The following is a 21,967-nucleotide window of genomic DNA, read 5'->3' on the forward strand; positions in this document are numbered from 1 at the left end:
ATAATAATTATTTCTTTGATTTTCACAGTTTTTTGCTGTATCAGGAACATAGCCATTGTTACAAAAAGTTGGCATGAGTAGGGTTCTCATCACTTAAACAAGTTATTAGAAGTTTGAATCCTAAACCTTGTGTATGCGATAATTTAGTTGGGAGAAGCCTACTATTTGCCTTCAATACCTTAAGGGAGATAATCTCTGTGCTTGACAGAGCTTACTCCTTATGCTCACCAAACAAAATGAAAAAGTCAAATGGTGCATTGGGTGGTGTTCACCAAATTCTTCTCTCCTTCCCTCTTCTTTGCACTCCTAGTTGGATGGACTGGACAGGTGTGCAGACCACATTTGTTTCCTTTCTATTACTTTTCTTTTCATTCCTCCCTCTTTTCTCCTACCAAGCACACCTTGAGATTTATTTGTTTTAGCTTTTACTCAAAAGTCAAAAGTACTGGAGTGATGTCTTCGCATCCTCTGCTTCAAGCCTTGTACTCTCAAGGAATAACCATTAAGCCATAGACAAAGTACACAACTTCAGTCTTCAACACATTTTAAGAAAATCAGCATGTCAAGGGATTTAGTATTTTCAATGTAATAATATTAGGCCTCAATTTAATCTTAAACCATTAAAAGTACAAGGAGCAATACCTTGTACTTCCCCACAAAACTATGCCGTTGCCCAGTAATCATCATGTCTATATCTCGGTCTAATGTGATTTTCACAGGACGATTTAATAGATATGACGGAACTGCAGCTGCAGCAGCAATGAAAGCTGATCTAGTCTCCTTTCCCCCAAATCCACCACCAATTCGTTTTGTTTTGCAAACAACCTTCGACATAGGAAGACCAAGAACAAGTGAAACATATTTCTGGTGCTTCTGTGGGGCCTACAAAAACACACAGACTTATAATATGAGAGGGTGGAAAAGAAAAGGCCACAAAATGATAAATACACTGTTACATAAGCATATATTGTTAGGATAGTAAAGAACTTGAGAAATCAAATTTTAAAAAATTTTATAGGAACTTAGCATAAAAGCGTTAAACATGATACAATAGGGACGGTAATGAGCTTAGTAATCATAAGGAACTAGGATACTCTCCCCATACCACCAACACGAACAGAAATTTAGAATATCAAGATATAATATCAGAGATTGCGTTGAAGGGAACAAGGCCAAGATACATCGTCCATCCCCAGAACACAAGTGACTACAATTTAAATTGATGTATTTTCAATAAATAATGGCAATAGAATCATATGGCATGTAAACTAGTTGCTAGTACTTGGCTCTTACATTCAGCCATGGAACAATAAATGCACAAACAATCACTTGTAGGAAGAGATGAAACTAGTTATAGAGGTCTATAAACCTACCATTTTGAATGCTTAGATTGTATATGTGCAGGATGCAGGTCAGTCATAAATGGCCAAAACCTAAAACCTTTTTCAATAAGTAATTGGTATCCGATAATATGGAACTAGCAAAAGATTTCAGATAACTACGGTTTTCATAAGTAGCATGTACTATATTTTACAGGTACTCACTACAAGAATGTACAACTTACTTGAGTAGATGAGATCATATGAATTTCATTGCCACCATCCAGTGTCCATATAACAGTGCTATTTGGCTCCAAATAAAAGTGTTCTTGACCTCCTATATGAACCTCCCCTTCAATTATCTTGTCACACTGACCAGACTGAAACAAGTGATCTACATCACCTTTTATCAAACATCTCTCTGTATTAGGATGAAAACTTTTAGCATTAATTGCATCTTGTATTGACAAGATGGCTGGGAGCTCTTCATACTCAACATGAACTTTTCTCCCTGCTAGCTTTGCATTTTCATGAGTATCCGCAACAACTACTCCCATAACCTGTAAATACTCGCATAAACCCCATGGGAAGAAAGCAGAAGCATTCCTTTTCTTTCAGCTCTTCAAGCTCAAAATTGTTAAAAATACAAATCAGAAAACAGCTAAACATCCATTTTAAATAATCTAGATACCTGACCCACACAAGTGACATATTTTTCAGCAAAAAGCTCCTCATCAGCAACGACTGGTCCAATATTATTAACACCCGGTACATCTTTTGCAAGATAAATACCAACAAATCCTGGTGAAGACTCAGCCCCTGAAACATCAATTGAAAGTATTCGAGCATGTGGTTTTCTACTCAACACTAGGGCTGCATGCAGACCATTAGAAGGAATTTTTGTATCATCAGCATATTCAGCCTCACCAGTTACCTGAGCATAATTTATCACATTCAAACATGAAGTCAAGAAGGAATTCTAAGAAAACAAATTGATACATAGCACAATTAACTAAAATAATGTTCAGATATAATTTAGTAGAAGAAACCACAGGGGCAGATCAAGTGACATTATATATATATATATATATATATTATATACAAAAAAAATATCAACATGCAAGTAAAAAAAGGATGCAGGCTCGCAGGTTCCATGAATTCTAGCAAGCAAAATGACTATGTCCCATTCAGAAGGTCTCCCATATGATCATGTTGAACAAAAAATAAGATCCTAAATACTTCCAATCTGAAATACATGTAACTAACAAGAAGGAATTTGGGTTTGAATCTTATTATTGTAGGGTCAGAATCCATGTTTCTACATGATTTAGCCGTCACTAGAGTCAAGCTCTGAGCCATGAACCAACATGCAAAAATAATAATGGGAAGAAGCAATGTAGCAATATAGAAGTCAAAGTTTGCATATGTTGCATATGACGAGAGGTTTCATCAGGATTCATCTTAGGATTATAATGTTGCTTTTATAGGTATCATAACAAGGAAATTGGTAGGTGCTCACGATAGTAAAATAGAATAAGAGAAATAAATCTATTAGGAGGGTATGAAACAAGAATCTCGTTCTATACTCCTCTTAATAGCCACGCTTAGGAGAATCTCCAAAGGGTTTGAAAGACTGTTTCATTAATTCTGATATGCTAGCTTCTAAGTTGCTAGTCATATTTATAAAGCTAAATACAATAAAATATTAAATAAAATCTAGATAACTGGATAACTAGATAGATTCTCCTAAAATCCAAGATACTAAAAAATCCAAATATCTAAAATGCTGAATCAAATCTAAACAACTAAATAAAATCTAGGGAAATCTGAATAAAAACTAAATAGAGGAAAATACCAAATAAAATACTAAATAAAAGACTGAATCAAATAATCTATCTTAATTATCTTAATTTATCCTATTTTATCTTTTGATGCTTCATTCTTGAATAAGTCTTTATGGGCACGTTATCTGGAATCTTATCATTACCCCGCCCTTGAAAACTCAACTTGTCCTCAAGTTGAAAAGAGGGGAATTGAACACGCAGGAGGTCGTAGTCTTCCCAACTTGCTTTCTACATTGGTCGCCCATGCCATTCCACCAATAGCTCCAGCGAATGATGACGTGTCCAACGATGATCTAAGACTTGATGGGGCCTCACATGTAACTTAAAATCAGCTGATAGTGGTAAAGAAGCTGGTGTAGTTGGTGCCTCCATCCCATATGCTGGGCGTAAGAGATACATGAAAAATAGGATGAATACGAGCATCCGCAGGAAGTTCCAACTCATAGGCCACCTTTCCAATCCTTCGAATAATCTTGTAAGGACCAAAAAAGCGAGGTGATAATTTTTCAAACTTCCTCTTGGTCAGTGATTGTTGGCGAAAGGGCTGTACTCGTAGCCACACTACATCACCCATGGCATACTCAACTTCTCTCCGACGTTTGTCAGCATAAGCCTTCATCCGGTCCTGAACCTTGCATAAATCGTCCTTCAAGAGTTTGAGCATTGCATCTCTAGTTTCTAGTTGATCTTCCAATTCAACAATAGTGGTTTCACTCCTGACATAAGGACACAAGGGCAGAGGATCTCTTCCATATACTAACTTAAAAGGAGACTGTTTGATTGATGTATGATGACCTGTGTTATACGAATATTCAGCCCAGCAAAGAAACTTGTGCCATGACTTAGGTTGCTCATGTGCAAAACATCGGAGATAGGCTTCAAGACAACGGTTGACTACCTCTATCTAACCATTAGTTTGGGGATGGTAGGCAGTACTCATTTTTAATTTGGTCTGGCTTAATCTGAATAATTCTTGTCAAAAAGAGCTCATGAAGATAGAGTCCCTATCAGATACTATTGAGCGAGGCACCCCATGTAACCTGACAATTTCCTCATAAAAGATGGTGGCCACTTTTTTTGCGGTATATGGATGTGCAAGAGCAAGGAAATGGGCATACTTACTCAAACGATCAACTACTACCAAGATGACCTCAAAACCTCTTGACTTAGGGAGACTAGTGATAAAATCCAGTGAGATATCCTCCCAAATTTGAGAGGGTACAGGTAAGGGTTGCAAAAGTCCTGCTGGTGCCAAAGTTTGATACTTATTTTGCTGACAAGTGGCACAATGCCTCACATATGTCTTTACATCGGCCTTCATAGCAGGCCAATAAAAGTTCTCTGATAGTCGCTTGAATGTTTTAAGAAAACCACCGTGTCCCCCAACTGCAGTCGAGTGGTCTTCTGCTAGTAACTTCGGTCGTAGTTGGGATGAGTAGTGAATGACTACTTTGTGGTCATAAAAGAGTTTTTGATCAATCAAGTGAAATCCAAGTCGAGACGACGGATCTTTCTGTATGCCCTGCATTATTTCCTTAGTGAAGGGATCTAATGCTAATTCAGAGGTGAGATCATGAAGCTCTGTAGCGAAAGGGACTGCTAACTGAAAAAAATCTGCATGCTAGGGCCGTCGTGATAATGCATCAGCTCCCTTATTTCCTGCTCCTGCCTTGTGTATAATAGTAAAATTAAATGGTAAAAGCTTGATGATTAGCCTTTGTTGGGTGTTGGTGGTGACGTGTTGTTGTAGCAAATATTGCAAACTAGCATGATCTGTTCTGACAAAAAAATGCCTCCCGAGGAGGTAATGGCGCCATTTTTATACTGCAAGAACTAACGCTAGGAGTTCTCGATCATAAGTGGATTTGAAACGATTAGAGAATGAAAATCCTTTACTGAAGTAAGCAATGGGATGGTTGTTTTGTAGGAGTATAGCTCCAATACTTTCTGTGGACGCATCGCATTCAACTACAAATTCCTCCTCAAAGTTCGGTAACTGTAAGACCGGTGCCGTCATCAATGCAAGTTTAAGGCGGTTAAAAGCCTACTAAGCTAGTTCAGACCATAAGAAGGCATCTTTCTCAGTCAACTCAGTAAGTGGTCGTGCAATAATCCCAAAATTCTTCACAAAACATCTGTAATATCCTGCAAGGCCTAGGAATCCACGTAACTCCTTTACATTCTTCGGGACAGGCCATTCTCGTACTGCCTCTACTTTCCTAGCCTCAACTTCAACCCCTTGGGCAGAAATGTTATGTCCTAAAAAGGGAACTCTCGGCTGACCAATGAAGCATTTTTTTTAAATTTACACAGAATACATTTTCCTGTAAAGTCTGGAATACGGTGTGTAGATGCTCTTGGTGTGGTTGAAGAGATGAACTGTAGATCAAGATGTCATCAAAAAAGACAAGTACAAATTTTCGTAAATAAGGACGAAATAAATCGTTCATGATTGCTTGAAAGGTGGCTGGTGCATTAGTTAAGCCAAAAGGCATGACTGTGAACTCATAGTGCCCGGAGTGAGTTCGAAACGCTGTTTTGTAAATATCATCAGGTGACATCCGAATTTGGTGGTATCCCGATCGTAGATCCAGTTTGGAGAAATAAGTTGCCTCGTGTAACTCATCTAATAACTAATCAATGTTGGGGATTGGGTACTTGTCTGGAATGGTGATACTATTCAATTTTCGGTAATCTACGCAGAAGTGTCATGACTCGTCTTTCTTTGCAACCAGTAAGACTGGGCTGGCAAACGGACTGGAACTGGGTCGAATAAATCCCTTTTACAGTAATTCTTCGACTTGTTTCTCAATCTCAGTTTTTTGATAATGAGGATATCGATAGGGTCGTAAATTGGGTGGGTTGGCTCCTGGTTGTAGGGTAATGGTATGGGAGTGATTTCAGAAGGGTGGCAAATTTATGGGTTCTTCAAAGACGGCAGGAAATGTGGCAAATAAAGGTTCTGGGTTGAAATATTGGGAAGGTTTAGGGTCAGCGGAAGCTTGCATTGAATTAAATTGAGCACCTTTAGCAGCATTAGGAACTCCTTATAACTTATACCTCTTGCCATTCACCCAGAAAATCATGAAGAGTTGATTCCAATTGGCTTGCACTGTATTGAGAGATGCTAGCCACTTAATACCGAGAACTAGATCAGCACCCCCTAGAGTGAAGGGGAAAAAATCTTCTTTAATTGTTAACCCCGTCAATTCTACTTCAATATTTTTGCAGACTCGGTTGCATCGCACAATACTACTATCGCCTATTTGGACCCCAAAAGTAGAAATAGCTTGGGTAGGTAGGTGAAGCTGCTGAACCAATGCATCAGAAATAAAATTATGGGTGGATCCACTATCCACCAATAATAACACCTGTCTAGAGCCTAATCTGCCACTTAATTTCATTGCTGAGCCAGAATTATTTCCCAAGATGGCATTTAGTGAAATTTCAGCTCCCTCAGGTTCTGTTTCTTCAAGCACGACGTCATCAAGGGGAGGAAAAATCTCCTCTCCTTCCTCGGTGATCTCCATTAGAGAGAAGGAACCCCTACATCGATGCCCAGGCCGGAACTGCTCCCCACAGCGGAAGCACAGTCCTTTATCTCTCCTTCTCTGATGTTCGATCTCGCCTGGAGGAAGCTTAGAAGGATGCGTATTTGCTGGAGTGAGGGAGGCCGAGGGTGACGTAGTATGCGTCGGGGTCCTGTACGCGTTCGGGCTCGTGTTTGCCGGTGAGAATCCAGCTGACCTCCTCGGTGGTTGATTCAAGTCACGTGCGGTGGCTGAGGACCCATAATAAGGTCGGGTCGGGTTTTGACCTGGATTCAGTTTGGGTCCATTCGAAGTCATCTTCCCTTCGAATTCCAGAGCAAGGCTGAGTGCACGATATACACTCCTGGGCTTGTGAATTCGAACGTCTGATCGGAGCTCCTCCTTTAGCCCACTGAGCCGTCTTCCTGTCGATATTCTTGTACAGAGCCGTCTTGCTTGATTCTGCACAAATATTCATCCAGGTTCTGGTATTCAGGTGGTCCGTAGTTCTCCTGCAGCGCCTTCACTAACTCATCCCAATATAGTAAGGTGCGTTCTGAATTTAACCAAGAGAACAAATCCAAAGCATCTCCTTCTAATGACATAGATGCTATATCCACCTTTGATTCTTCTGGGGTATGATAATACTGAAAATATTTTTCAGCTTTAAGAATCCATCCCCGAGGATCACCCCCGCTAAATTTGGGAAAATCAATTTTGGGTTGAGGCGGACATGACCCCCTCTTGTAATAATCGAATTCTTCTTCACTTTCCTCATCCCAGTTACGGCGTCTGTATCGGCTTTCTGGAGTCCTTCTACTTCTTTGTGTTGCTGATGCTTCTAAGGCTTCTATCTTTTCTTGTAATATGTCGAGTTTCTCTAATTTGGAGGAGATAAGAGCCAGATCGTGTGCAAGCAAGTTAGGATTTTCTGAGGCGATGTTGGATGGGTTATCGGTAGGGTTGGTCTCTTGACCAGCACGTGTAGTGACCATGGCTCTGATGCCAAATTGGTAGGTGCTCACAATAGTAAAATAGAATAAGAGAAATAAATCTATTAGGAGGGTATGAAACAAGAATCTCGTTCTATACTCCTCTTAATAGCCACGCTTAGGAGAATCTCCAAAGGGTTTGAAAGACTGTTTCATTAATTCTGATATGCTAGCTTCTAAGTTGCTAGTCATATTTATAAAGCTAAATACAATAAAATATTAAATAAAATCTAGATAACTAGATAACTAGATAGATTCTCCTAAAATCCAAGATACTAAAAAATCCAAATATCTAAAATGCTGAATCAAATCTAAACAACTAAATAAAATCTAGGGAAATCTGAATAAAAACTAAATAGAGGAAAATACCAAATAAAATACTAAATAAAAGACTGAATCAAATAATCTATCTTAATTATCTGAATAAGAGAAATAAATCTATTAGGAGGGTATGAAACAAGAATCTCGTTCTATACTCCTCTTAATAGCCACGCTTAGGAGAATCTCCAAAGGGTTTGAAAGACTGTTTCATTAATTCTGATATGCTAGCTTCTAAGTTGCTAGTCATATTTATAAAGCTAAATACAATAAAATATTAAATAAAATCTAGATAACTGGATAACTAGATAGATTCTTCTAAAATCCAAGATACTAAAAAATCCAAATATCAAAAATGCTGAATCAAATCTAAACAACTAAATAAAATCTAGGGAAATCTGAATAAAAACTAAATAGAGGAAAATACCAAATAAAATACTAAATAAAAGACTGAATCAAATAATCTATCTTAATTATCTTAATTTATCCTATTTTATCTTTTGATGCTTCTTTCTTGAATAAGTCTTTATGGGCACATTATCTGGAATCTTATCAGAAATCAAATTCATAGTTTCAATATATACATGATATAAAAACTCTAGCAAGCCGCAACATTCATGAGCAACAAATAGTGGCTCATTTCTCATATTTAGTGTAACAATCCACACTTGTTGAGTTGTTGTCAATTAGAAAAATAGCGAAAAACGTTGGATAGGGATCCTTTACAATATCATCATATCTTTGAAAAGTTGACAGCGAGAGAAGCTGAAAGCAAATGCTTGACTGCAATAAGATCATACAATTTATGAATATAAATGAGGCAGAGAAGAGAAAAGGCAGGATTTAGAGTGGTTCGGCCATGATGATATATATCCACAAAGAGAAGAGGGGATAAATCCTTTCCCCTTCATTGATGCTGTATTCAACTACGAAAGAATCTCCTACTTTATAATAATGCTTTTATAATTAAAAATATAATTTCAAAAGTTACTGTAATCATTCGTCCCTTGATCTTGGGAGTAAGATCAACTTCTGAATCAGGAAGAATGAATTATTCCTTGATAAATGCTTCCATATATTCAATTATTCTTATCTTTCTCCTATCAACCAATATTTAGCATTCTTCAACAGACTGATTACAAAAGTTTAGGTTAAAAAAAATGACTGATTACAGAAGTTAATAACAAATCTAGACTAGATTGCATTGCTGCAGATCTAGGGATGAGATTTAACCACACAATTACACATACAAACCTGCAATCTTGCTGAAAGGTGAACCTCAGGAGAACCAACAGCAGTCCCAAGCTTCATGATTTCATACTCCTGACATCCAGTAACTGGTGGACGGTGGACTGACAGCACAGCAGATAGATGTGATACAGGTACACACTCTTTAACGTGCTTCTCTCCCTCCATTTGATGAGACACCCAAAGAAAAAATTTGAAGAAGAAGCTCAACGTCAGAGATTTCCGGAACTCAACCATTCCACCAGGAGCATCTGCCTTGAGAAAAACATCCTCTCGTAGAATTCTCAATGCAGTTTGTAGCAGATCTTGGTCCCATATCTTTCCAAGGAGAAATTTCTTAGTTTTTGTTGCACAAAGAGAAATGGGAGCCACCCCACCATAAACTATTGACGCATCAACAACAACCCAGTTTGCATCATGTTCTTGAAGATGAACACGCATGCCAGCATTTACAATTGCAATATCATCATCTCTTCTATGAGACTGTTTAAATTCTTTCACGAACTCAAAGGCCCTAGTCCATGGTAAGAATACTGATAGCAAGATTTCACTACTTTCCAAATCAACTTTACGATAACTGAGGAAGAAATTTTCTGCCTGTATGGTCCTGATGTTCCCATTGCAATCAACAATACGAAACATTGCTCCAGCTGCCATCCAGAGAGGGTTCAAGTCTGATATTGGACTAGCAGTACAAATATTCCCACCAACTGATGCAACATTTCTTATCTGTGTTCCAGCAAACCATTTCAGTTGCTCAACAAAGGCTTTACAAGACACAGTTTCATGAGCAGCTCGCTCTATTATCACCTTTCGGAAGAAACTCACGAGATCAGAAAGTCTTACTGCAGCACCTATTTCTAGGCCATCTTGCTTTACATTCAAAGCATTCAATTCTGGAACATGCATTACAGAAATCAAAACGTGATACTGCATTCTCTTCTGTCTCATCTCAATTCCTACCTCAGTATTACCAACTAACAACTTTGCATCAGGATATTTGGCTTTTAAATCCAATACATGTTGAAGTTTCAGTGGCCGAAACCATTTTACCCCACCAAATCCAATTAAATTTAAATAAGTCAGTTTCCTTAACATCAGTTCAGGTGGAAAGATGAGCTCCTTTTCTGTATATTTGCTCCCATCTATTTCATTATAAGATGTGGGTCTATGTCTATTGTCACTAAGTATGCATTTTCTGTCTTTATCTACATCATTGACAAAGTTTGATTTACACGTGCAGGGTTTGCCAGTTGATGGGCAAACAGACCCACCTTCAGAGAGACTTTCTGAAGAAACACCAGTATACAACATATCATCAGTTTTAGCAAAGACCTGGAAAGCATCAAGTATTGGTCTGTAACCAGTGCACCGACATAAGTTTCCTGCAAGGCATTCTTCAATTTCCTGTTGGCTAGGAGGTGTTTGACTCGACCTCAATAACGCATACATGGACATAACAAAGCCGGGCGTACAGAATCCACATTGAGAACCATGAGCACGTGCTAGTGATTCCTAAAGAACTCACAAAGTTAAGTTTCAAGCATCAGTGTCAATAAAGATAAATTTTATGAAAAAAGGAAGCTAATAGCCTATGCATATGAAGTTCTAACAAGATACATGAGAAATAAATGGATGGAGAATATCCAAACACAGAAAGAAGACATGCAACTGGAGGGGGGGTGTGCATCACCTGGACAGGATGCAAACCAACCTTGGTGTTTCCCAATCCCTCAACTGTAATCACATGCATTCCTTCAACAGAATATAAGGGTGCTATGCAAGCATTGATAGCATAGTGCCTGGACAAAGAATTTTAAACTTAATGGCAAGTTTGAAATTAAGAAACAGGAAAGGCATTATCAGATGTAGGAGCAGCAAATAAGCATTACATAAGGAAGAAACACTTACACACATTTCCTCATATTTCTATCATATTGAGAAGCCATAACTGTGCAAGCTCCACAACCACCTTCACCGCAGCCTAGTTTAGTTCCTGTAAGACCAATATCTTTTATATGACCCCCTTCCCCCTGGGGGAAGGGGGTATAATTAGTTTCCTTTGTCCAGAAGAAAATTTAAAAGAAAATATGATAGACTCTGTTTTGCTGGAAAAACCTATAAGAGGAGATTCAGAAAAATACAAGAAAAGGGAAAGCATCTTTCTAAGGGGCAGAACGTTGACCTTGCTCTCCTTACTCTTAAGGAGAAAGCTAGTCAAACCTAGTATTGACTCATAGTGGTTTTAGGTCTGCTTTAGCAGAACTTGGTGTGGGAGACTATGCACTTTGCTTTTGGGTTATAGTAGCCGTTAGTTTCATTTGGGGGGAGTAGTCATTACTTTTGGGTTTTGTTCAAGGGAGAGACTGGCTCTCAAAAACCAGAGGGCATGCTTAGATAGCATTGCATGTGTTTGGGTTCCATAGTAGTGTTGTGAGTTCCGGCTGTAACTTGGGAATAGGGTTTGTTTAGATCGCTAAAGTGTCTTTTGTAACATTGATTCAGCCTTTTGGGATTATTATTATCAAACCCCAGTATTTCTCCTGATTTGTTGGTCATTAATCTCTATTATCTCTGCATATTTATCTGTTTAGCAGTAGAGTTCCATCAAAATAAAATTTAACTACCTATGAATAAGAAAGGACAAATGAAATGATTTGGAATTTTTAAATGCTTCAAAAAAGGGCAATGTGATTTTCAGTTCTTTTCTTTCTGTCTTGTCAGGGTCAGTGTTAGTACCTAGGACTACCTAATCAACAACTTAAGAGTATGAACTCGAAGTTCAAAAATTTACCTATTTAACATAAAAGAAACTTAATAGTGTCTGCAAAAACATGGAAACATAGAACACTTGGAGAAGAATCAAATCATTGGTTTAAAGACAACATGTAGGTATTAACACGCACATAGGACACAAACAAGTTACACGACTAGAAAAAGGGGGAAAATTACAAGTTCAACTTACAATTAAATATAGGATAAAAGAGCAAATTGACCCTAAATTATAGATACAAAAGCATCTGAAACCCTAAACTCATTTTTCATGCAATGTTTCCCTTTAACTTTTGAAAACGGTGTAATCTAGCCTCTACTAATAATAAAAGTTGACATTGACTGTTTGTTAACCAAAAAATGACATGAAAGGACATCAAAAATTAAAAAGCAAAATAATAATAATAATAATAATAAAAATTTAGTCCTTTTCTGTAATTTTTTTGATCTTTACTTGTAATTTGTGGATCATTTACTATAACTTTTTGGTCCTCTTTTGTAATTTGTGTGGTCCTTTTCTATTATTTTCTGGTTAATTAACGGTCAAAGTTAACTTTTGTTAATGGTAAGGGTCAGATTGCACCATTTTCAAAGTTAAAGGGAAATATTACACAAAAAATGAGTTTAGGATCCTAGACGATCTGGGACCTATAGTTTAAAAGTCAATTTACTCTTTTACCCTTAAATATATAACAAATCTGAAATGATGGCATGAATCACCAAAATATATCAGTAAATTAATGAAATATAAGATGTTTGTAGATCCAGGGCATGAAGAAACTCAATATTAACAACTTTATCTGCAAAATACTGTCATTGAGGTCAATTATGATAAGAAAGTTTCAATTCTATTCCAGAATCTGTTTTCAAGAAGTCTACAGAGCCAACAAGTCAAAATATCTTTATACCAAATAGCACGGACAAAAATATTTGCACAGTGGTGTTTGGTTCCTGAGAATGCAAAGATGCCATATTCCATCATGAAAAAGTAACATACTGCACTCAAGTCAAACCCAGAAATAATGAAAAGACAAGGAACTTGTTTTCTCTATCTTGATGAATTTTGTTGATTAATTCAGTACTAAACTGCATTTGACCAATCAACAAACACTCAATATCACCTCTAAGGTACTCAAGAAGGGTCAAGTGAGCCAATCCATCTGGCAACACCCTACGAATGCCATTAACATACAATATGGCCTCCTTCGACTCCTCCAAAATTTGGTCCGGCACTTCCGTGTTCTCCAATGACCCCATTTACAGCTTGAGCTGTTCTGTTTGTAACTGTCAATGATAGAAAAGAATGAAAAATCTGGTTCAAAATAGAGTTGAGAATTTGGGCAAGCTAGGCCGTATACAGCCATGATACATAGGGCCCAACCCCAGACATATGGGCTATCAAGCCAGCTGAAATAGCCCCTTTCATTTTTTAAAAGGTAAAAATGACACAATACAACACAATATAATACAAGTTTCACACAAGTTCTATTTCACTACAAGCTTAATATGACACAATACAACAATAAAATACAAGTTTCACGCAAGTTCTATTTCACTACAAGCTTAATATGACACAATACAGCAATAAAATACAAGTTTCACGCAAATTCTATTTCACTACGAGCTTAATATGACACAATACAGCAATATAATACAAGTTTCATACAAATTCAAGTGCAATACAAGTTTCACAAGTCCTCAAATCAGTGCAATACAATCCAAACATTACAAATTGTGGAATCCACGATAAAGAAGCCTTGTTTGCATTGAATTGCTGGGCATTTTATCAGGTAAGCTGAAGCCATCTACCAATCTACCACAATGTCCATCAATGAAATTCAGCAAACTCTAATATTCCAAGTCTGGATTTCTAATAAACTTCAAGAAACGTATATATCATGTACCCATGCTAAAAGAAAAATATGAATTAAAAGAATTAAAGACATTATCTTTTCTGTTCTTGTTTGTCTCTGAGATACATCCAAACGAACATTATTGGAGACTTGAACTAATATTTACCAGTAAAATCATATCTTTTATTACCTTTTGGCCCCTATTATTTTGCTTTCTTGATCACATACTATCTCCCACACAAAGCAGACTGATGAATGCGGCCTCTAGTGTTTTTTTTTTTTTTTTTTGGCTACCTCTTGACCTTAGCTTCAATGTTTTGGATTGCCGCTAGTTCTTCAAAGGGAATCCCCGATTCTTTTCCAGAGATAATTCTCAATTTATTTGCCTATAGTCACATATGTATTTATGTAAATAGCTGCTACATTTTGGTTCATTTTCCTGATTCCTTCTGCCTGTTCGACTGACTATTACTTGATAACATTATTTCAATCCAATCTAATCAAATCTTTAAAAACTACCTAATATAGTACAACAATTTCCCATCAAGAATTTCACATCGACAATAGCAATTTCAAGTCCTACACCAATCTTAGAAACATGCAAAAGTTTGAGATATCAATGTTCCATTGAAATCATGAACCAAAATCAGAGTTTTCTAAATGACCTTCACAACATATAAAAACTGACATATATAGCAAATTAAATGAGAACCGCTATGATCCAAAAGAGAACAAGTCTTGTTGACTTGCTGCTTCTTAATTGGTCTGAAATAATCCACTACCATCAACTAGTAATGCCATCTCAAAGTCTCCGGCAAACAGTTGATAAACGAGTCAAATACAGAACTACGATCGCTCAAGCCAACTGAACCCAGCCGAACTAATCAAGTAATATCAAACTATATCAGATCAGAAATTAAATTTAACCCAAAAAAAAAAAATAGAACCTGAATGGCGAAAGCTGAGATACCAAACAGACCTGAGAAGTGAGGAAGGAAGTCCCACGAGCCAGGAGCAAGGACGGCAGCGCGAAGGCAACGCGAAGCCGTTCAACAAACAGGCCTGAGCTTAACAAACAGGCCAAGGCCGGCAAGAAGAGCGCACAAGGACGATGAATGAGTGATGGTGAGATGGTGGGCTGGTTTCAAAGCCTCGTGTCGTCCTGGTGCGGTGAGACTGTGATCTGTGACAGTGAAAGTAGGGAAAAGCATAGACCAAATGCAGCAAATTTCCTCGAGAATATAACAAATTAAATAAATATTCTCAAGCGATCCAGAGTCCAGAAAACATGCAGTAGGACCAAAGGAATGAAAATTTATATACTTCGCTTAAAGGCGTTCTTGACTCAATGACTGTAATCAAGTTTGACGGTATAACAATCTTGTGTTGATATTTAATTATCGAAATCAATTGTTTAGTCGTGTTAAGTTATATAACATAATTAAAGATTAATGAATGCTTTTGGCAGAATTGGTCTGATGAGAATATGATTATCAAGGACGTAGGACGAGTAATAGGAGCTATAATTCAAGAAAAAATCCGAGAGAGCCAATAAACCGAACTAAGTTAATCTGTACATATGGAAGGAAGACACTAAGTTCTTATTTTAAATTTGTCTTACTATAATCTTTTCACCATTTTCAGGGAAAAAAAAAAGACAAGAAGAAGAAGGAAGACGAAAACCGAAACTAATTTTTTTAAAAAGAAAAAAAAAACGTACTTCCCGCAATGTAGCTAGCGTCCGGAATCGAAATCCAACCAGAAAAGCAAACAGAATTTCCAGGAAAAAAAAAATAGTAGCAACATCAGCGACTAAAATACGTTAATTAAAAATAATAATGTTGCAGTATTTTGATTCATACCACCAACGAAGAACCAGAGCCGATGGAGAACGTGAAGGTCAAACTCCGACGGAAGCTAACGTAGAAGAAGCCAGCAACAGAGAACGAGAACGAAGAAAGAAGGTAATGAGAGGCATGGGAGTTAAGGAAGAAGACGGCACTTGCGATGCGTAGTGAAAAGTGATCATGATGATCACAATTTCTTGGCACAATTGTCGTTTTGCGCTTCGTGTCACTCCCTTACTGCCTTGATGGTAATTAGCAATTCTTTTTTTTTTTTTTTTTGCTAACGATGACTTTTAGGATTTTCGTTCATATTATACCCCTTTAAAAAAAAAACCTCCAAGAACCCCTAAAATATATATATATATATATATATTTTTTTTTTTTCCCCTTACATGTACAAAGTAGAAAAAACAAAATCATTTTTTTTCTTTTCTTTCTTTTTTCCCTCCTAAATTTCCTTTATCCCATCCTTTTTTTTTCATCTACAGTGGAGGGTAGGAGAAGGTTAATAGGCTGTCAGTAAGTCTTAAGCATAGGATGAATAAATATTAAATTTATAATGTTTTTATCCTTAACTATTTTATTTTATATATTTTATATTGCAAAGGTTGCATTAATTTTATTATTTTACATCATATTTATCTACATAAGTTAAATATATAATATTATATATATACACACATATATACTTATTCACGATGTGAATAATAAATATTAGGCGTGCTAGAGATATTGAGTCTCAATTGATAATGAAAGAATTTCAAACTCCTTTACCATAATTCACTCGAATGTAAAAAAATACATAAGACCTGATAGAACAAGTGTTTTTTATTTTTATTGAAATGTAAAAGATTATAAGTCTAACTTGAAGGTAAAAACTAACTACTAAAACTAAAAAGCTATAACTATATAATACGAGTCTTTGTTGAGTATTGCTTGTCTTTCTTTTGTGTTTTCACATCCTATTTATAATGTCAGAATAACGATAGTCTCTCTCTCTTAAAACATAGAATGTTTTGTCGAAGAATTAGGGATCCTACGAGACTTATGGCGTGGTCTTTACTCAGTATTATCCATTTTTAATAATAAGCCCGTCTCATCGAGATGCTTGGATATGATGTCTGTGGATTCCGAAATCACTTAAAATCGTGTCTTTATGTGCTAACAGTTCAATATTTATAACTGGTAGGATTTCGGCATATTCATCCTATTATGGCCTTCTATTGAACTCAGGGTCAGCCCCTTTATTCAAATTGGACCTGACTTTTTAATCACTCAGTCCAAATAACTTTATAATCTATTGAGCGACGTTTTATATTTTAACCTAAACAACACTTAATTTGAAATGTCTAGAAAGTCAAAAGCATTTTTTTAATAGAAAGATAAGTACAAAGTACAAAAAGCAAGAGACAAGGCCAAAATATGATGATTAGACATTATCTCTTTAAAAGGAAGAATTTTATTTAAAGATTTCTATAGATAGATATTTACTTACAGACTCAAAAAATTTTGAAAATACAATGTAAGTTTTGAGAGCTTGATTGAAATTAATTTTTGATACAAAATGATTAGATTGGCCTAATATTTAAAGAGAGAAAAAGCAAATGAGAGCATGTGAGAGAAGCCAAAATCACAAGAAGCCAAAACTAATTAATTTTCCATGACCTACACGAATTATTGAAGCTAATTTTGCAAAAGTGAAAATTGGTTGCTCCAATAATATAAAGACAAAAGCACTTCTTTTATTGTTTTAATTGAAAGACAAGCACAAAGTACAAAAAGCAAGAGATGGGGCTAAAACATAGTGATTAGACAATACTTTTTTGCAAAAGAGAATTTTATTTAAGGATATGTAGAGATATGTTAAATTGAGAGACGTGATGAAAAATTTAAATTTAAATTTATAATTATAATTACGGACTTATTGAATTCATTTAAGTTAAAGTGTATGAAAGAGTTACTTTTTAAGCATTAAATTTCTCACATGTTTTTTCAAGAATTTCTGACATAAGGAGCCAACAATGCAAAATAGCTCATTCTATCAGTATCCACATGAACATCTTTCTAATACGAACAATATGCTAGCACTTCCAACATACAACCATCCATCAATCAGATGCTCCTTTGTTTTCTAAGATATTTTTGTAGCTCTCAGAGTTTTGTGGTCAATAGACTCTTTCACTAGAAACTCATCCTTGATCTATGTTATATAAATTAGGGTTTTAGAAGCCAACTAAATTAAATTTATAATATCATATTTAATTTAAATTTATATCATAAATTTAAATAATAGAACTGATATAATTTTTTTATATTATATTAGTTATTAAATTTAATTTATCGTACAAAACTAAATTTAAAACTAACACAATAATATAATATAATATATCTTATATAATATATCATATATACATATTATATATACACGAATATATATATATATATATATATATTATATTTTAAATTTTATATTTCATAAACATATATATATATATATACATACACAAATTTTATCAAATAAATATTAATGCATATATATAGGAAAAATTAGTCATTTAATCCTTATAGTTTTGACCCAAGTATAACTCAATCCTTGAATTTTGACTCTTTATAATTTAGTCTTTGAAGTTTTGACTAGGTTGTAAATCATTTTCTGAACTTTGTCTCTTACAATTTAGCCCCTAAAATTTCAACTTCTTAAATATTGATCCCTATATTTAAAAAAATAAAATTATAAAAATTGAAAATATTTTAAAAATTATTACTAATATCTTAAATTACTAAACCATTTTAATATTTATAAATATTAAAAGTTCAAAATATTTTTAATTTTTATAATTTTTCACTAACATGATCATTTTATCATCCAAGTCTCCACATCATCTTGACTGAAACTATAGACTCTTAGACCAAGTACACGTTTACAATGGCTCGGCTCACCTTCAGTGATAGGATCACTCGGCCAAATGTGTCCTATCCCATTTCTGGACTATGGTCTCCCCTTATCATACATGAATCAAGGTTTTGTTACCCCAACATCGCATCACTGATGCTAAGGAGTGTCACTCTCCAATGATGTATCCCACATGGATACTAAAGAGATAATCTCCTACACCGTGCTTCACCAAGTATTAAGAAAATATATGCCATATGGACTTCTACTATTCCTTTCTATGGGTGAACTCCCACCCCCTATCATGATCGTGCTCACACATCTCATGCATAACACATATTCATATCAAATTCTCATTAAATTCATATAAGACTTCCACATTCATCATCATTTGAAAATTGTTTCACATGCACAAAACCATAATTCACAATATGTAAAGTTTTTAAAATCATAAGAAGAAAATTTACATATCTACTCACAAACAGTTAAACAATATAATCGAATAGTGTAAATTATTTTGTTACCTCAATCTTTTATCACAAAGGGTTACTGTAGTTCAACGTTAGCTCTTCATGTTTTATACGCACAATAAGGCTCGAGCACACTTAATATACACAATTAATGATAATTATCAATTATCACTCCGATAAAACCTTGAAATCACTAGATTTCAAGTACACATAACACCAAAAATCCTCATATAACAACATCAATCCTTCCAAAACACTCCAACAATCCTATTAAGCATCCAAACATACCAAAATTGTCAACCTACTCTACATTGTCCAGAAACTCTCAAATTATACCTAGGGTTTGCCTAAACCCTCAACAAAAATTTCAAATCCAAACCAAACTTATAAACTTAAGGTTAGAGGCCTAATTTAACTCTTCAAAACCTTATCTAAGTCAATAGGTATGTCCATTACCCAAGAACAACTAAAAACAAGCTTCCTAACACCCTAAAAGTAAAAAAAATTGCTCAATGAGGGAGGAGAGGGTATAGAAAACTTACCCAATGATAATTTAAGTTCTAAATGCTTCAAAATCTCTCCTAATGTCGAGCCTTAGGAACCACAAGCTCTTCCTCTGTCGCTTGTTTTGATTTCTCTCTTTCTCCTTTTTGATTTTTTATTTCAGTCTGTTTCACAACTAATAAAATGCAGAATTGTGTATGTGCATTATGTCGCATTGATGCATCTGTAACGATGCATGGCATAGAGAGTCCCACCACAATTTAAACTTTCCTCCATGTCATGGCCCGCTTGAATTCAAACCTAGCTTTTTTCTAAGGTTGTCCAAGGATTCAAAAACTATATTAGTCTCCTATAAATGTCATTAATCAAAAATTCACTTGAATTTACTATTCTATCCTTATAAATACTTAAAATTCCTATGTTAAAGATTAGGATGCTACAGGTTTTAATGACCTGTTATCCAAATTAATTCTTTTTATATATATATATATATATAATTTAAATCAATTAAAAACATTTAAACAGCATCATGTGATATTTGAATAATCTCCATAGATATTCGTGTCAATAGTCGTATCATGTGTGATAATAAGTTCTCGTAGATGTCTCAATGACTAATTTATATAGTAAATAAATAAATGAGTTTTGTAAATAATAATATAATAAACATTTAAAAAACTAATTAATTAAATTAATGTATTTGAATTATAATCATGTTTACATGATTAGATCTTTTGGTCATATAATATTTTTGAATTTCCACAGACCTCTAAAATAATTATAATATCGTGTGAGTCAATATGACTTTGCAGGTATAACGATTAAGATTTTTATATATAAAAATGAGTTATATATGTGCATGCACGCATAATAAATAAATCAAATTAAAATATATTTTAATAAATATTATTTAATCTTTTTATTGTGCGAGAATTTTGAATCTTTGTAAATATTTAAAATAATTATATTATTGTATAAGTCTATGAAGTTTTACAGGTATGACGATTAAGATTCTCTTTAAAAATATGTATGTAGATGCTTAAAGAATTAATAAATAAATTAAGCCATTTGATTTTTTTTTGTGAGATTTTATAATTTTTGCAAACAATAAGAAGAATCATATTATTGTGTGATCCAATAAGATCCCACAAGTATAACAATTAAATTTATGAAATATATAGAAAAAAGGAAATGATTTTAAATCTTTTATAAGAGAATATTTCTTTTTCTTTTTCTTTTCCTTATTTCAAAAATTCAAAAAATTGGGAAGATAATTAAAATTAAATTATTTCTTGTGAGATAAAACATGCATATCAAAATTTCAAAAAATTATTTTGTTTACAAAATAGTAAATTATTTTTATTTAATTTCTCTCTAAAAAAATATATTTACTAACAAACTTATAGTCTTGAACTACATTGACTTTAACCCCCTGCAGGATACATGAGCCCTAAAATCTGATTTTGGGTCAAATCCACCCTTGTAAATGAATAACTATTTCTTTATTTTTTAATGTCTTACACATGAATGAGAAATGGTAATTAATTAAAATAACTTTAAAGTCATATTAATCTAGCACAATCAACTTCAGGTAACCGTTCTCACGAACAGATGTTGTAAGATACCTAATACTTTCCCTATACTCAATCAATTTTCAAACCTGTTTTCTGATTTCACAAACCAACCATATCTCTTACAAGTAGTTTTTAAAGATTATTTTTAAAATTTTGGTGATGATTCTCATTCAATTGATTTTCGCTTTGAAGGCTGAAACCTCTGTTCTCACATGCCGCTTGTGTTGCATTTTTGGGTGCAACACATACTGTCACACGGGAATAAATTTACATATAATACATACTTGCTTACCTTCCTACTTAATATTTATGGTAGGCCTGTATACACACGCACGCACATCCTTGCACAACCCTGCCCTACTCATAACTGGGATACACTTGACTTTTTTATTAGGTTTGTTATCTATTTTTCTATGTCTGAAATTCCCACAGGGTTATGCAAAGGACGTATAAAATATTTACAACTGGTCATGTAGAGCACAGGCAGCTCAACTAGTTTCATGCCAAATGCTGAACTCTAAAAGGGGTTTCCATTTATGGGCCTCCATTTATGTCAAGCAATTTTTTTTTTAAAAAAAGAACTTCCATGGAAGACTTGGAGTTGTGCAAGATGAAACAAAGGGACATTGCTTCTCAAATTGAAGCTTGATTGAAACTCTGAATATTACCATGGTTGACCTAACCAATATATATATATATATATATATCACTCTTGACTATAAAAGCTGGGCCCCAATCACCTCTCCTATTTTTCAAGTGAAGTTGTTGACAGAAACTGTTGTCCAAGGGCATTTACAATGATA

At 34.8% G+C, this 21,967-nt stretch overlaps 1 protein-coding gene across 7 annotated transcripts in view; it reads right to left on the reverse strand.

Moving 5' to 3' along the window:
- The window catches only part of LOC129302376 (xanthine dehydrogenase 1-like), a 29,644-nt gene extending 13,753 nt beyond the window's left edge, over positions 1-15,891 (reverse strand). For 2 of the 7 annotated variants that reach the window (XM_054941208.1, XM_054941204.1), the window contains exons 1-9: positions 15,739-15,890; positions 14,856-15,059; positions 13,145-13,307; positions 11,163-11,262; positions 10,945-11,053; positions 9,258-10,766; positions 2,011-2,253; positions 1,565-1,879; positions 643-882 (exon numbers count right to left, since the gene is read on the reverse strand). In XM_054941208.1, the coding sequence (XP_054797183.1) occupies positions 643-882; positions 1,565-1,879; positions 2,011-2,253; positions 9,258-10,766; positions 10,945-11,053; positions 11,163-11,262; positions 13,145-13,280 (2,652 nt within the window). In that variant the 5' untranslated portion in view covers positions 13,281-13,307; positions 14,856-15,059; positions 15,739-15,890. Of the gene's footprint in view, positions 1-642; positions 883-1,564; positions 1,880-2,010; positions 2,254-9,257; positions 10,767-10,944; positions 11,054-11,162; positions 11,263-13,144; positions 13,308-14,855; positions 15,060-15,596; positions 15,611-15,738 lie in introns of all 7 variants that reach the window. The other 5 variants (XM_054941209.1, XM_054941205.1, XM_054941207.1 and 2 more) reach the window with 5 other exon arrangements.
- Positions 15,892-21,967: the final 6,076 nt, after the last annotated feature.

The sequence above is a fragment of the Prosopis cineraria genome, unplaced genomic scaffold, assembly GCF_029017545.1.
Source record: "Prosopis cineraria cultivar Desert tree isolate PC_DT_omini unplaced genomic scaffold, ASM2901754v1 PC2, whole genome shotgun sequence".
Taxonomy (NCBI): Eukaryota; Viridiplantae; Streptophyta; class Magnoliopsida; order Fabales; family Fabaceae; genus Prosopis; species Prosopis cineraria.